This window comes from Antedon mediterranea, chromosome 1 (assembly GCF_964355755.1).
Source record: "Antedon mediterranea chromosome 1, ecAntMedi1.1, whole genome shotgun sequence".
Lineage (NCBI taxonomy): Eukaryota > Metazoa > Echinodermata > Crinoidea > Comatulida > Antedonidae > Antedon > Antedon mediterranea.
The window spans coordinates 26,252,830-26,270,918 of NC_092670.1; the positions used below are offsets into that span (position 1 = coordinate 26,252,830).

The window sequence follows — 18,089 nt, forward strand, 5'->3', positions numbered from 1 at the left end:
TTAACTTTGGTGATCTGACAAGAACCGGTGTTTCAGCGTGGTAAAGCCATATATAATTAATGATTACAGCCATTGGCCAAATGGCCTTATGGATGACTCTTTCATAGGTCTAATCTTTAACACAACACGATTATTTTTTATGATCACTGTGTCCAATGGGTGCTTTCTGTATTATATCATCATATAATTCAGGATAATTCATGAAAACAGATGAACAGCGGCCTCAATAAATGAGGGCTGCAAGGTGATAAAATGCGTTAATTTGCGAACGCCGGCTTATCTGTGAAAGGGTAAAATTTTAGTAACATTTATTTGCTTCAAATTCCCATCATTTTCTGCAAGAGAGACATAGGCTATTATTTTGCGGATAACCTTTGTGATTGTTTGGATCTCTCTTTTTCATCTTCTGTGTTAATCTTTTTTTTCACGATTTTTGTTTGCAGCATATCTCTAAAACTTGTAAGCATAACATTTTTTAACTTTACCAGACTGTAAATCTTTATTTAAAGATGTTCCAATAAGGTTTCCGACCAACTAAAGATTTGCGTACCGAAATTCTATGATTGAGCATAAATTCAGAACCAAAAGCCATTTTGATTGAAACTTAATGAATTATAATTTATGTAAGGGGTCAACTTTCTATTGAGTAAAAATGGCATTTTGGTTTTTTAATTTGATCTCTCTATATCGTTTTCTATCACATTAAAATGTCGTTATTTTTTGCCTAAAAACTTGATTTGTGCGTCATTTGATATTTCCATTTATTATACGTACCTTATACTGTATGTTCCTTTGCGTACCATTCCGTAAAAATTTCTCATCGAAAAAGCAGTTTTTATCCTTGTTTGGGTATAAAATGAAGCCCGCCATAATGTCACACAATATGCAAATTACCAATTTTGCCCACCCCTTAGGGCAACATCATGCTCATCGCAACATCCTGAAATAGTTGTGATTTTTTGGATAATTTCATTATTTTGCCCCAAAACTTTGATTTGTACATAATTTTTTATAAAACAATAAAGATTATAATTCAAAATTGGTTTGATTTTTTAAAATTTTTTTATGGTTATTCACACTTTTATTCTTTCATTCCCCGAATTTTGCATCATGTGTATCTCTAATTCTGGTCAACATAATTTTGTATAACTTTGTCAGAAGATTGATCTCTAACTGTAGATGTGCAGGAAACTTTGTTATATGATGCTAGAGTCCAAAATGCACAAAATTAATTTCTAATCAATTTCGCATACATTTCATGTCATTTTGAGCATTTCAAGCCATTTTGAGCATTTTTAAATTGTTTTGCGTTTTGCGTACGCACTTGTGCGCACAGCTCGGACAAAATTTGGATCATAAAAAATGAGTAATATAATACAAATTTGTGCAAAAATATACCTATTTTTAATCAATTATAGCTTCTCAGGATGGCTGGTAACCCGTATTTTAAAAATTTTATTATGGAAGCCGATGAGTTGTGGATATCAATTCATGTAAAATTTATATCTACCGGATGTTCTGACGTCGCCATATGGCCATTGAAATGTTTAAAATAGGATTTTTTTTCGCTTTAGTACTGGTTAATCCCCATTTAATAGACCTTATGATTACCCTGTTTAGATTTTAATATGTTCTTTCTCAATCAATTCTCTTTCAATTCTCTTCCAATTTTTATTACGTCAACATATTAGAATAATGTGACTTGCTTAATTTGATCTATACAAAATATTTCAATTTGTCATATCTCCTCGGAATGAAAAATGACCCACATAATTAAACTTATTATGGACTGTTGAATTGTAGATATGAATTCATATAAAAATGTTGACTATCTGACGTCATGACGTCATCATATGGCCAGTTGAATTCAAAATACCTGATTTTCATCTCTTTCGTAAATGTTTGTCGCGTTCACTTTTATGTGCCCAAAATTCTTCAAACTTTAATTTAATGTATATAATTAGATAATTATGTGTCACTTTGATGATGTCATCGTGTTAAAAATTGGATTAAAAGATGGGTCTCAAAATTTCATCTATGCTACACTGTATATAAAATATACAGTGTATTCTGCAAATACTGTAATATGCTTTATGATAAAAAATAGGTACAATTAAGCACTTTAAACATATTTAATTAATGTCATATGATGGTATAATAATTGTCGACGTTCATATATTTTAACGTATGTGCATGTGGCATTTCCGAGGATAACCCGAACTCGTCGAAGTGACGAGTTCAAATCTAGTTATTTGTTATAGTTACCTTTATCCATATCCAGTGGCAAAACCATATTCCATAATAGTTTTTTATCATTGATTTGATAGAAAACAGGTAATCCAAAATAGCTATAATAAATGACGTCACATGACATAGTTGGAGTGAAGATAAGAAAAGTTTGAAAAATAGAGTTACTAGTTCCCCTAGAAATTGGAGTTATTATACTTATAAATATGAAACGAAAGTATCCAGGACCAGCTCTAAGAACATTTGGAAAATTAGTGCTGCAAGTTTTCATAAATTGCAATAATACTTTGAAAAAGTGGGCCTTTTTAGGAGGTGCATCTGTATTCCCTGCACCCCCTATTCTAGCCTACACCGCTGTTTTTCAATCTTTCATAGCTCCTCGGAGCGAAAAGTTACCCTCATGATTAAAAATTTTTTATGGAAGCTGTTCAATTGTAGATATGAATTCATATAAAAATTAAATGTAAAAACGTCATATGTTAAATTCAAAAAGTCAAAATTGAAAAAGTTCATCACGTTTAAAAGAGCGCGCATTTCATTTCTATCTGCATGATTATCTTCTGAGTTTAATATGATCTCTATCTTAATGATTTATTTTGATTATGTCAAAAACTGGAAAAATATGGGTGTTTTATGCATAATTGCATCTATGCTACACTGTATATAACATATTTACAGTGTATTCTGTAGACACTGTACTATGCTGTATGACACAATTCATCACTGTATCTACTTCAGGTCACAGGATGGAATAATCATTTTCGGTGTTCACATTTTAACACACATGCATGCACAGCATTTACACGTGGATAATGTGTACCAGCGGGAATAACATAGCGCGTACATGTGCAATCGTTAATTGTACTACCGAATTAGTAGCACTTCTACCTGGTCAAGCACAGTGCATGTGAACGTTTTGTACACGCAACTATTTAGCAAATCCGTTATAGCGTGCATCAACCTTCTAGACCTAGGCCACTAGTACTGCTGTATTCCTAAAGCCTATTTTCCACTAGGCGAATTTGTTCGCGCGAATCGAAAGCGTCATGCCATGCACATGCGTATTCGCGTTTCTGTCTGTCATACTGCCTTTTTCAACAAATTCTAGTTCCTTTGATTTTTCGCTTCAGCAAAATTTACTAGTCCGAATTGTTTCTACTTTTTGCGAAGCGAAATATTGCGCAACCAATCAGAGCTCAAGAAATGAGCTATGACGCTTTCATGAGCAGTCATTCGAATCGAAATGCTCAGCAACCACGCGAGGAACATGAACGTCGCAGCTATTCGCTCATGTAGTGGAAAGAGAGTAGGCGATTTTTTTCTCTTCGAAACGTTTGATTCGCGCGAACAAATTCGCCTAGTGGAAAATCAGCTTTAGGCATGCGCCTATCTATGAGACAATACATTTTTTTATATCAAATTTGGTCGTAATTGTGAACAAATGAAGCATATATTTACAATTAAAAACACTTTAACTTCATAAAGTAACAACTATGGTAGGTCAAAGAGACCAACGTTTTTTAATTAAATTGGGATTTACCCTAGCCTAGGTAGGTCAGATCATAGAGGAATTATTTCCTTATGACAGCAGCCAGTTGATAAATAATAATAGCTAACCAACAAGGCAAAAAAAAACAGATAGACAAGAGTGTTGAAGATATATTAATATGTTTCAATCTTCACAATATTCAATTTAGGAAATGATAAACTGACTGGTATTTTTTTTTTTTTTTTTCAGGTCTTCAGTTTATGATTCCATTTATGTTTATTATTAAAATAACAGTACTATACTTAAATAAACGACGAATTAAATTTTAGTATTTCAATGCAGTACATTCTAATTATATACATATAATGTAATGTTATATTTTGGTAATAAAAGTTTCAAATGCGAAATAAAAATTGCTTTTCATACTATTAAACAATTAGAAAACAATCAAAATTGTTAATTTGAATTTAATTAGTCAATTTGATGAATTATAGGTGAAAAAACTTACATTAACATATGATTGTAAAATGTTGATGTATGCGATCCATGACCTAATGCATACACTTATAGTGCTGAGTGTTGCCTATATGTGTCATATAGAGCATATACAGCATACTGCTGTATATCTATATACATTGTAGCATATGGATAGGTAGATTGTGAATACCCTAGAGTAGATTGTGAATACCCTAGAGTAGATTGTGAATACCCTAGAGTAGATTGTGAATACCCTAGAGTAGATTGTGAATACCCTAGAGTAGATTGTGAATACCCTAGAGTAGATTGTGAATACCCTAGAGTAGATTGTGAATACCCTAGAGTAGATTGTGAATACCCTAGAGTAGATTGTGAATACCCTAGAGTAGATTGTGAATACCCTAGAGTAGATTGTGAATACCCTAGAGTAGATTGTGAATACCCTAGAGTAGATTGTGAATACCCTAGAGTAGATTGTGAATACCCTAGAGTAGATTGTGAATACCCTAGAGTAGATTGTGAATACCCTAGAGTAGATTGTGAATACCCTAGAGTAGATTGTGAATACCCTAGAGTAGATTGTGAATACCCTAGAGTAGATTGTGAATACCCTAGAGTAGATTGTGAATACCCTAGAGTAGATTGTGAATACCCTAGAGTAGATTGTGAATACCCTAGAGTAGATTGTGAATACCCTAGAGTAGATTGTGAATACCCTAGAGTAGATTGTGAATACCCTAGAGTAGATTGTGAATACCCTAGAGTAGATTGTGAATACCCTAGAGTAGATTGTGAATACCCTAGAGTAGATTGTGAATACCCTAGAGTAGATTGTGAATACCCTAGAGTAGATTGTGAATACCCTAGAGTAGATTGTGAATACCCTAGAGTGCGCAGCATCTACAATAACTCACGAACATAGACTGGTGCGTTATTTGTTTTATAACATGGGTCTATGAACTATTTTCACTTCACAGAAATGAGAATGGTGTTGTGTTTGTTTTTGTGTTTTTATTATTGTTTTGCGGTGAAGACAACTGGTTCATACTCGTAAATTGTGCAACGCCTAGCGCGATCGGTAATCTGCCATATGATTTACACCCTGTGCTGTTATCCTTTTTTGCTGCACACTTTTTGCACTCCAGTACATGATAGTAAAAAAATAAAAAGAGCACATGGTACTCATTTCAGCACATCTGATTGGCTACATCCTGAAACCATGTTATAATGTGAACTAATTGTATTACAGATGTATTAATATAATAGTTGAATTTTTTAGCTTACATTCTAAAACTTGACATCCACAAATTGAAAAAAAGATATAGAAAGATACTCTTTTTTTATTTATTGATTTTTTTTATTTTTTGCAGGTCCAACCATGTCAACAATAGTCATCAGAATGCAGATAATTCTGATAGGAGAAAACGATTGCCAAACATACCTAGTGGAGGTTTGTCTATGATCATTTTCATTATTTTTAAATAGCTTATCTATAATACATATATGTACCCGACAAAAGCCAATTGTTAACTACCTTTTTTCCTTTTATTTCATTCATTATTTTATAACAATGTTAACAGCCATCGAATGCAAATTCAAGATTATAGAGTACAATACACTGATGCCACGGTACCATGTAACATGCTTTTGTTCCTATGCGTCAATACATAGCCAGAAGTGTATATTTTGATATTTCACAGGACGGGCAGTACCGAATTATTACAATATTGGGAAGGCCACATTCTGAGTTGCAATGTGAGTTGCATAGCAACAAAAGCATGTCACATGGTACTGTGACATCAGAGTACTGTATATTCTTGTGTATTTTTGCTTGTCAATGTATGTGTGTGTATAGTTATCGTATTATATTTTGTCCAGTGTTATTTACTTTGCAACTAATCTGTTGTGTGTTCACCAATGTGGCATAAATTATTCTAATCACAAAAATAAATTAGTTAATAGATAATTAATTATGAAAGAAACAATAAAATTCTATGGAAATGTGCCTGATGTATTTCTATACACAATAAATTTGATTCACATATCGGTCATTGAATGTTTGTGAGTTATATTCTTCCACCTATTCTCCAACTATATAAAGCTCTGTCTACACTATCAAACTAATTTGACAAAAAAATATGGTAGTGATATGACATCATCATGTTCATAAGTGCACATCACATTTTTTTTGTCACATAAAGTTTGATAGTGTAGACAGAGCTTAATAGTTAAAAAGAATTTAAAATTGGATTATTGCTTATTGTCGAGTCATTCAACTTTCACAAATTTACATTAGAGGCAGGCATGGTTCTGAATTCTCAATTCATGAATTTTAAGCTAAATGTTAACGGGGGGATGTAGTGTAAATCAGTAAACTTATATTTCGTTGTATAATTGTATCAAGTGCATTATATGTGGAATGTTTTCGTGTTGAACTTTCTTCCAGGGATATTGACAGAAGCCGATATACAGGCAATGAGAGCAAGAAATAAAAGGGGAGGAGCATCCTCCAACCCTTCTGTAGTGGGTGAGGACTTGCTAGTGTTGCTTGTTCATTACAAATATCACAATAACATGCCTATTATTCACAAATGATTGCTTTGCATGTTATTCCTTTAATGACATTTTTGTATTAATTTACTGTTTATATGTGAATACATTTATTGCTTCTATATAGATAATTTTACTGTAAATAATTTATAATAATAATAATTTTGCAAGAGGTTCAAGAATAAAAATTGTTATTACTGTAAAGCTAATTGTTATAGTAAAAATAATAATATACAAAATAATTATAAAAAAAGTAGACTGGGATTATATAGTAATAATGATATTATTAAAGCAAATGCATATTTTTATATAAAGCGTTACATCTACTACAGTCCTAGTGGGTGAAGGCTTTTTTTTTCTCAATCTTGATTTGACATGGCATTTGTTTCTTGTATTTTGTCTATTTTAACAAAGTACCCGATCTTCCCCAATTTGTATAAACAGATTCTGGCAAAAAAAGAAAGACAATTCGAAAACAATTTCAGGCACGATGTTCGTACATTACCTTTGTAACCTAGTTTACCAGCTAGGCCTACAAAACTACACCTAAAACTGTCTACGGGAACATCTACTTAGGTAGTCCATAATATATGCATTATTTTTACAAAATTGCATGGAAAGTGTCTTTTGTTAATTGTTGATATTCCAATTAGTCGATCAATTTTCTATTCTGAAAGTTAATACTGTAGTGATAAGTGACATTTTAGTAAATTTATATAGTTACACTCATAGCATAAGCAAGAAAATAAGTTTGTACTGTCTTTTTCAATAAAGCCCTTTTCTCACAGAACAGGAATATATGGGGAATATTCTATTACCTTGCCGGTAGGGTTTTCTGTTAGAACGGGTCACGCCGGTACCATGGACTGGCATCAACCAGACATGCTCAACCCTAGTAATATTACTAGGGTTGTTTTCCGCAGTGCGAAAAGGGCAATCTGTGAGAATGGAAACTGTTATTTCTTCATCAAATGATGTCTTGTGCTGTCTAGGAAGGCCCACATATATGTATGCTTCCATTGTGATTGTGAGGCATTTGATGAATAGTAAAAAATCATTTTTAAAATCAGTGGTGGTGCCAGCGGTTTCTGGTGACTATTGTGTCTTTTGAAGTATAATTTCCGGGACTCTATTTTTCAAAATGTTCTTAGCTGGCGGACTGGTCCTGTAGACCTATAATTTTGTTCCATATTTTAATGTAAACTGCATTTTGCAGGGACCTAGCTGCTCTATTTTTCACAATTTTCTTAGCTCCACCTAACCATCTATGGCTGGCTGGTCCTGTAGACTTATAATTTCGTTGCATTTATCAATAGGAGCCTATCTAAGTGCAATTTCCAGGGACCTAGCAGTTCTATTTTTCACAATTTTCGTAGCAGCTCAGTCCTGGAGACTTTATATTTAGTTTCATATTTCGAGGTATAATCCAATTTCCAGGGACCTTAGAAACTCTATTTTTATAAATGTTCTTAGCTCCATCCCAACCTTGGTGGGCTGGTTCTCCATAGACTTGTACATTTGCAATTTCTGGGGACCTAGCAGCTCTATTTTTCAAAATGTTCTTACAGATCAGCCCATGCTCTGCCCATGGATATGTTTTACATTCGCGTATATTTTCTATGATAGGCATATTAAACTTTAAAGCCTCGTGCAATGTGTTTATCACACAGTATTTTATTTAAGTACCATAAAAAATGGAAACAATTGGCTCCCCTAAATCTGATTAAAATGGCCTCAAATTACGCTAGAATGCATTGCTTTCGGGTCTTCGCTCCCTGGACCCCCATGGGACGCAAGCCTAGTGATGCTTCGCTCGCATAGCAGATTTAGCCCCCGCGTTGGAAAGATCTTGGCGCCACCACTGCTTAAAATACCGTGACAAGTTTCGAGAATACTATTCTCATCATCAGAACTAAAATCCGAGCCTAGAGAGCATTCAACAAATAGTATTTTGATTAACACTTTTATTGGTTGGATATACCTCGACCCTTTAATGGAAGTCTGTACCTGTATATACTGGTTATATTCCTGGCATGATAGTCCTATCTGAATAGATATATGCCAGTAACGATACAGGCATCAGCCGGCACATCTGTGAGAAAAGGGCTTAAGAAACATATTTTTTAAGAGATTGATTGTGCTTAATACATATGATTTTTTTTTGATTTTTTTTTTTTATATTTATTTGGTATAACACTCAAAAGGCAAAAAAAGTTTAAAATGTTATGAGTTTACAAAACTAGAATAGAGTATTATTGTTTAACATTTTTACTAGCTTGGTTCCATAAATTGCTACACTCTGTCATTCTGCGATACTAGTCAGTCTTACCCTAGCCATCAGCATAAGCTTGGTTGGAGTTGTGGGTTTGAGTCCCACCACTCTAAAGCCTGCCTACCAATACTCTTATTTATGTGTTTGTAGGGTATGTACAGTACGCATATGACTAAAGCAAATTATGTCTTAAAGTGCATGTGTGCTGTTTCTCAATTGTATTATTTTCATATCTCATTACAGGTAAACTAACTGATGCTGATATAAAAGCAATGAAGGCTAGGAACAAAAAAGGAGCAAATTCAGATACAAGCAGAAAACCAATATCAAGTGAATACATTTAGACTTTTTTACTAAGTACCATTGATTGGTATAATCACCTGCTCGAATATTATTGACCCTCAAATTTAAACTACAAATTAATATATTATATAATCATCAGAGTACTATAATCCCAGTAAACTTTAAGCTGTATTTTGGATAACTAATGCAACTAATCTCAGCCCCCAGAACATTGTTGATGCAATTCAAGTACAGTGTTAAACCCCATCCCCATTATTAAGCTATATTTCTGCTGACCTAGAAAATTATTGAAGCAATCCTAGTCCTAACCCCCCGTCTCTAATTTATTTTGTATACCAGAACATACCACGTACCAAGTACTAACAAGTGCTAACCCTCATCCCTTTTTAAAGTGGAGATGCATCAAAACATTACTTTCACCTATATTCAAGTATTTTTTTAATTTGTTATATGTTACATGGTTATTATGAAAAACATATAAAAGAAAACAGGGGGGGAAAAAACCCTTTCCCTATTCATTTCCATGTAAATTTTCAAAAAACAATGCCTTTTAAAAAAATCTTCAAAAAACAAAAATATTATACTAATATGGTTTCAGAATTTTTTAGAAAAAACAGCTTCTAGAATAATTGGTTCAATTGTTAAAGATGTTGATGGTGTTTATGAAAAACAAACGTTGAGCAACGTCATTTAAATTATAAGAAACAGTTCTCACTCATTACACAATGAATTTATTGTAAATAGATCAGGGAGAGTTAGACCACCCAATCAAATAATTCACGTTTTAGACTATCTTTTGTTGAAATGCTATTCATATTTTTAATTCACGATTTAAGAGAAGTTTGTAATACCGATGCCTTCACTACTCATACCTGTGCAGTATATTATAAATATTTTTGTGTAATTTTTATATGTATTTTAAATATGTTATATATGGTCTTTTTATATTTATATTCTTGCCAAGAAAGACAATTTTCATTGTAATTTTATTTGTTTTATGACGAATAGAATTTTTATCTATCTTATCTATCTATCCATTTGGGCCCAGTACTTGGACCCCAGCCCATAATTTGTTTCTGATGCCAGAAAGCTCTAATTACAAACACTTTTCCTTAATCATTTCCATGTAATTGCATCATAATTTTTCTGTAGTTTCACAGTGCATCAGTTATTTTGCTAGTATTGTTTTTCTCATACTGACATTTTCTTTCTTTTTTTCATTTCTTTACAGCCAATGAACCATATTAGATTTGAAAAAACCGAAATGAAATTGAATTGTCCACATTGAAGATATACAGTAGGTTATAGCACTGCATTCACAATCAGTCACAAGACAAAGTTTATTCAATTTGTAAATCGATTTTGGGTGTTAACGGTAAAATTAAATTATAAATAAACACATTATAAGCTTATTCAACACATACCATATTTATTCGAATAAAAGACCTGGGGCATTTATTTTAAAGGGGTTTTAGGGGTTGGGGCGTTTATTCAAATGAGTTGTTTGTTCGGGAGATGCATGTATTTTTTAGGGTGTAATATGGTAACATGTGTAATCAAATAAATGCCCCATTGATTTGAAAAAATACAACACAATCAATATAGAGAAGTGATAAAATACAGTAAAAATTGTATCAAAATGCTTGTTAAATTGTCAATGAATTCTACTAGTACAAATAGAAATTCAAAGTGAATAAATATGGTAATATAGTTTAAGTAAAACCACCAAATATTAGTTTGTAATTAAGAAGCTGTCCATCACCACAGGTATACATTTGTAATATCTTGTAGTTGGTTTTAAGGAGGTGTCAAAATTATGTAAATGTGAAATAATATTTAATGTTCATGCACATGCATTTATACATTATTTTGATTTGCTTTATTGCTGGACATTAGCTGAATTTCAATTATTCTAATCCATATAGAGTATACATACATGGATGGATGTGAACATGCTCTATGATAAAAATAAGCAAAGTAAATATTGATAGTGTACTAGAATTTGGGAAACCTCAATTCATAATCGTTTCTTTGTTTAGGTCCTGAACCATTAGTTTTGGATGACTTTTATCACAAACAAAACAAAACCGTTGGAACCTTTTCCAAAGTCTATTTCAAAATAATTTATATGTAACTTTGATTTCATGGATGACTGAAGAATCATGAAAGCAAACTTCAGGAACTTTTGATTGTGGAAACTAAATTCGACTTTGAACTGAAAAATCACACTTTATGAGCAAAAAAAAAAAAAAACAAATAGCAGCCTCTCACAAACTAAGCATTGCAAACTTTGTGAATCAAAAATATGTTTTATAATTTATTATCTAGTCATAATTAAATGAGAGAATGGTTGGCAATGTTCAGTACATTATGGTAAATCAGCAATGACATGTAAAGATTTCCACTGGTTTATAATTTATGAATTTTACAAAAGTATACTACCAGATGATGAAATTGTTTTGACACAATAAATATAACATTTTATTGGTGATGGTACAATTGACCCATTTAAATTGGTTTTCGTACATATTCTCAGTCAGTTTATTGTGGTGTACAAACATCGTACATGAAGGATACATGCAATATATATATGAATTATATGTTTAAAAAAAAATATGCTGCTTATGTTTAAAATGTTTTCATTTTACTATTGACATTAATTACATTACTTTTCTTGAATCGAATGCTGTCCCCAAGCCTGTATGCCAAGAGTTTTCAAACAAACCCACTTTTCCCTGAAGTGCCCTTTTCAAACAAGAAACTACCAAGGACAAGGTTTACAGTAGCTCATACGATTTTTTGGCCGTCCTAAGCCAGCAGGAAAATTTAACATACTACAAAACAATCTTTTTTATTAAAATAGGTGATAATTGATATTTTTGCATCCCACTTCCAATGTTTTTTTAATACAAGGTCAGAAAAAGTAAGATGTAACAATCCTGGCTATGGGCTTGATACCAGCAAGACTATCAAACAACAGGATACTGAGCGCCGCTTTATCAAACGTTAAGGTTTCAATGTAGTTTGATTATGCCCGCCTCCACATGTTTGATTGATTTGCTATTGGCAGATTGGCTTCCACGAAATGTTATTTTTATCTATGTGTAAATGTGACTATAGTACCAAAATAGTACCATTCATTATCTGTACACTTATTGATAGCCTTGATTTAATTCAAAACCACTGAACTATTAATGTCAATTATAATCAATGCAAGAATTAAGGAGCATGTATGAGAGGCACTTTTTTGGGGGAAAATAACAATAAAAAATCTGGTTTTATGCATTTTAATGTCAACATTGTCTTTTTAAAAATTAGATGCCTAAACTTCATGTTCGTAAAAGAATCCAATACAATACAAGGTATGGTGTACATAGCCTAGAATTTGTTGGTTTTGCATGAATTTGTCGAAGCCTATCTTGGCAAGTCGAGCTCATAACCTGTTTGATCATAGAGTGTACAATCTACTTCCTATCAATATAATTTCAAGGATCCCAAATATGAACTTTAATGCACATTTTTTTGTTTTTAAATTTATTCACATTCAACCTTGATTTTGTAAAATAGAAAATAAGCATGTTACCGTTATATAGCTAAGTATTTGTACTTAAATAGTGTAGTCATTAAGCAAAAAGTCAATATAAATTTATTTCATAACTTGTATGGAAATAATCATGTTTACAATTCATTGTACTACTGTAAATTCATTTAAAAACATAAGGTTAAGATTCCATAATGATTTTAGAGTGAATCTTTTCAGCAGTTAAACCATTTTCTTAATTGAATTAGAGCATGGAGGAAAATTCCTCCATGATTAGAGATTGAGAATGGCAGTATGTCTTAGAGAAGCATTTAAATGTGTCGTTCCAAGATTACTGTCTATCTACTCTCTATATTTCATATACTTTTTGGTATAGAAAGGTATAACATCTAGTTATTGTTTACACAAACACACACACCAACGCACCCACACACATATATGTATATATTTAATATATGTTATGCTCTTGTGCAATTATATTCCTTAAAACTATATATAATATCAGTATAAGTTGTGTAGGTACTGACATTAAATAACATACTGTATGCTCATTAGTTAAGAATTGATAAGTGTTTAGGTGTGAACGTCCTACTAATGTTAGTATATCATACATTGTGTGTGCTATTTCTGTACCTTTGATAGCAATCCATCTCATACAGTAAAGCCTCGTCTTGTACTGTTTGTACATGTATATATAATAAGAAATCACCGTAGATGTGTCCTGGACAATTCGTTTTAACATTGCTACATAATCACGAGTCAATCAGTTTTCTGTGTATTGAGGGTGACAATATATAATAAAATATTTAGTTGTAATGATAACTTTATAACTTCATTTAAATATGCTTAATTTAACAAGATTGATGGCAAATGGGTGAATGAAAAATATGTGTTAATAAGTTAGTTGAAGCAAAATGCAATATTTGTTATTTATTATGCAGATAGGCAATAGTAATTTGGGTTGTTCTCGGTGTTGTTGATGTACTCGGGTTTGGGTAAACTTTGTGCAACTGTTTAAAAAATTGCACAGTAATATTAAGTTCTTATTGCAGAATTTGATTTACTATCTAATTAAGGTGTTTTAATTTTATTATTATTATTATTATTATTATTATTGTTATTAGTGTTATTATTATTATTATTATTATTAGTGTTATTATTATTATTATTATTATTATTATTATATTATTTAAAATCATGTCTTGTAAGAAAATTACACAATGTAAATTTTATTAAGAAAAGAATTTAGTTTTTTATGTAAATTGTGGGTTTTGGTATTGGGTAACACAGAATTTCATGTATATTAACTAAAATAATTTGTTTCATTTGTTAAACTTGTGTTAATTACTGGGAAGAAACAAGAATGCTCTTAATTGAAAAATATTTCATCTACAGTTAAGATAGCATTTCTGAAAGTTGAATGATGTTCCATTATTAATCATACAGTCATAAATTGCATACAAACAGTTATAGAATGCCAAGTGCCCAATTTTCTTCTATAGGCTTTACAGCTAAAAATGTTGACTAATGTATTGTATTTTCTCATTAATACACAGCATAATAATATTGGTGTTAGGTCATTAATCACTTTTGCCCCTTTTTTTCAAAATCTAGCCTTACAGGAAATACTGTACATTTACTTTATAAGAAGCATTCATTTATCACTGTAGTACAGATTTTATTCTGTAAGATAGGATTCGGAAGCCGCAAAACATACATGTGTCACTAAAATGCAAAGAATAATGTGTTTAAGTTGGTCAGGATTGTTGTTGAGTGTAAACTTTTTGTGGCACATAGGATTGAAAGAATGAAACATGAATGTTTTGTAGAACACAATAGTAGTGAGGATATCTTTTTTTCCTTTTTTTTTTGTCCGTAAAAAAGTGGAGCATCAACATCTTTTAAATGCCAGTAATTGTATGCGCATGTTGATTATCATCAGTAGCTATGCTTTTGTCTTTATATATAAAGATAATCTATGAAAGACCAGCTAAAAGAGGTTTTAAAGATTAAACTGTAATGCTCTTTATGGCCAAATAAATCTAAAAGCTTCAAATGTCTGTGATTCGTCTGTTACCGTGTTGATTTTACTTCACCTGCATGACAACACCAAACAAACCATTGTACTGTAGTTTCATAGCATTGAATTTTATTTCATTTTCAGAGCCCATAAAATCTAAATCCTGTTCCCTTAACGGGTGTCTAGAAAACTAAGATCTAGAAAACTAAGACCTAAGATATATTATTTTTCTAGTTCTTAGTTTTCTTGATCCGATGATGGGTGTCTAGACAACTAAGATCTAGAAAACTAACACCTACTAAGATATCTTAGTTTTCTGGATCTAGAAAACTAAGATTTGTTCACGCTGCTGCTTTAGCCAGCTACGTCCCAAGAGGACTACTCATTTATAAGCTATAAGAAAGCAGCAGTTATAGTTCTAGAGGCAGACGTTTTTGATTTTGTAAACTAAAATTACAAACCCCAAAGCATGTCTGGGAGAAGAAAGTCTATGAAAAAAATTGGCGATTATACAGTATTATATAGATGCAGTGATCTGTAAAATCTTGTTCAATTAATAATGACTTTGTTCTTGCTGTCAAAATAGGCCAGTATTATAATAATTCACTGTCAAATAATCAAAACATTATTTCTGGTATTTACAATGAGTCCCATTTTACCGTCAATCTAGACCAATATATATATATATAATACTGTAATGCGCTGTCAGATAATCATTGAATTATTATCAAAACAGTCCATATACAGTAATAGTAAAGTTTTTGGTTATAATAGGATACAATTTCTTGACACTTGAAGCATCTAGGCTTGATGAAGTGACCCCCAGACTTGTCACCGTATAGTCGATTGAAATAGTACAGTACATGTAACGATACATCACTAATACGACGTTTATATTTTTTTGTACAGTAATTACATTATTAATTAATACAAACGTTCAGAAGGAACTGTGTAATAAAGTAAACACCTCTATTCGGGGAAAATCGTAAATTCGGCCTAAGGTTTGTTTATGTCTCGGTGCAAGGTATTTTTTTTTTATTGTTTCGAAAAGACGCTTACAGTTGGTAATTATTTCGTTATATTAATAATTGCTATAACTTCTGAATTTGTTATTCTGTTTGACAGACTTTTTTAGTGTATTTTATCATTCGTTATTTTGATGCAAACGTTGTTCAATTACCGTAGAACATTTATTTCTATGTGCTACTGTCATCATTAGATAAATTATTTTTTTTTTTGTAAGCCTAAACTAACTGGAATAAAAACTAATTTCTTTATATACTTTCTTTATATATAAATCCGTTCAAAATGATTCAATATCCACCTTAGGGAATCCACCTAATATCCATATTAGGGAAGGATGCCCAAACAATTATTTAGAAATAAAGAGTCATAATATACTTATTAACTTGATGTGCAGGGCGTAGTTGTTTTCCCTTTGTTGCTGAAACATAATGCACTAAACAAAAGAACAAAAGCAGCAGTATTTCAACACATTAGCACACTAAATTAATAAATGGGACACCCCTATTTTCCCATCTTTTTATAATGGTATAGTCCATACAAGTCGAGGTGGCCGAAAACGGCACCTGATCCAACTTTTACTTTAAGTCGAAAATTCGAGCCAAAAACAACAAGTTTACGTAATTTACAGGTAAATTAATTTGATTACATTTCGTCTGGAAAATTGTCGCGAGCGAAAGGAAACAAAGATTTCAAACCACGAATATGCATGATGCTAATTAGGATTGTTTACAACTCGTCATGGTATTCCAGTGAAAACGCGTAGTGACCGTGCAGAGTCACTAAAGACTCAATTATACTCAAGTCATCTTGTCAAATAGTTTCACTCCGCGGACGGGTAAAAAAGAATCTCCGCGCGATTGATCGAACCCTCTTTCTTTGATATTTGGTCAAACAATGATAGAAGTACTAAAAAACACCAAATTTGTAAAAAAAGATAAATGCTGCTCGGATTAGCTGTATATACTTATTTTTGTCAAAAATAAATAAAATATGCACATTTTATTATAAATTAACTTCAAAACTAAAGATTTGCAATAAAAGTTGGGTAGCAATGGATATCGTATATGGGCTTTCATTTGACACCAAATTCTTCAAAACATTTATTTATATGAATATATAAACACAAAAATTACACTACAATATATTCATTTTTTATATAAAAATATTAATTATGCACATTTTCCAACAAAATTAGCTTAAAAATGTAACATTTTCAATACAAGTTGGGTATCAGTGGATAGCATATTCTATGGGATTTCTTTTGATACCATACATCTATTGACATATTAAAGAACAATATAACCCAAAAATGTATTTTTTTTTAAATGTTTTTGGATCAAAGGTCAGTATAAGCATTTCATTTTTAGTCGCGTGGACGCGACTCTATAGTTCACTATGTCGGTTGGTCTGTCGGTCTGTCTGTCTGTCGGTCCGGTATCACTATGCGTTTTATGGCTTTTCTGTACTTTTTGAACTGTTTTGATGTCAACATGTGGCATTTACGTGAAATTGTGCACCTCCTATTGTGAATGACGTTAGAGTTGCGCAACGTGATTTACGCGCGATTTAACGATTTTCTCGTATTTAACATAGGTCAAAAACCAAATAACATTTTAAATTGAAACTTTGCAAAAGTTTAATTTATATCAGGCGCTAACTTTCTGTTGAAAAAAAATGTGTTTTACACAAAGGTACGCGCGCACGAGCATTTAAAATTTTAAAATGCGCAAAATTAATTTTTAATAAACTTTCTACGCGTTTCTTGTCATTATTTTGAGCATGTCAAAAATTCCCATACGCGCGCAAATTTTACGCGCGCGGTGCGCACATAGCGTTAAATACATACTTTTTTCGCGTGATTTATGTTTTTGCAGCCTTTTATAATAATTTTACCAACTTTTAAACAATTTCGACTTAAAATTACGTCATACGAGCACGTCGAATTGGATAATTTGCGGACGTTTTTGATGAAAAAGTTAAAAAATTCGTCAAAATTATGCCTTTTTAGTCGCGTGGACGCGACTCTATAGTTCACTATGTCGGTCGGTATGTCTGTCGGTCTGTCTGTCGGTCCGGTATCACTATGCATTGTAGCACGCGACTTAATGGCTGTTGGCCTTGTTTTGGTATACTCTAGTTGTGTTAAAGCAAATATAAATGTGTG

The 18,089-nt window shown here is 31.9% G+C and overlaps 1 protein-coding gene across 5 annotated transcripts in view; it reads left to right on the forward strand.

Moving 5' to 3' along the window:
• LOC140063588 (kinesin heavy chain-like) overlaps positions 1 to 13,989 on the forward strand; it is a 43,394-nt gene extending 29,405 nt beyond the window's left edge. For 3 of the 5 annotated variants that reach the window (XM_072109977.1, XM_072109978.1, XM_072109980.1), the window contains 4 exons: positions 5,584 to 5,663; positions 6,660 to 6,740; positions 9,279 to 9,365; positions 10,570 to 13,989. In XM_072109977.1, coding sequence (XP_071966078.1) covers positions 5,584 to 5,663; positions 6,660 to 6,740; positions 9,279 to 9,365; positions 10,570 to 10,586 — 265 coding nt within the window. In that variant the 3' untranslated portion in view covers positions 10,587 to 13,989. The remainder of the gene's footprint in view (positions 1 to 5,583; positions 5,664 to 6,659; positions 6,741 to 9,278; positions 9,366 to 10,569) is intronic. The other 2 variants (XM_072109979.1, XM_072109981.1) reach the window with 1 other exon arrangement.
• Positions 13,990 to 18,089: the final 4,100 nt, after the last annotated feature.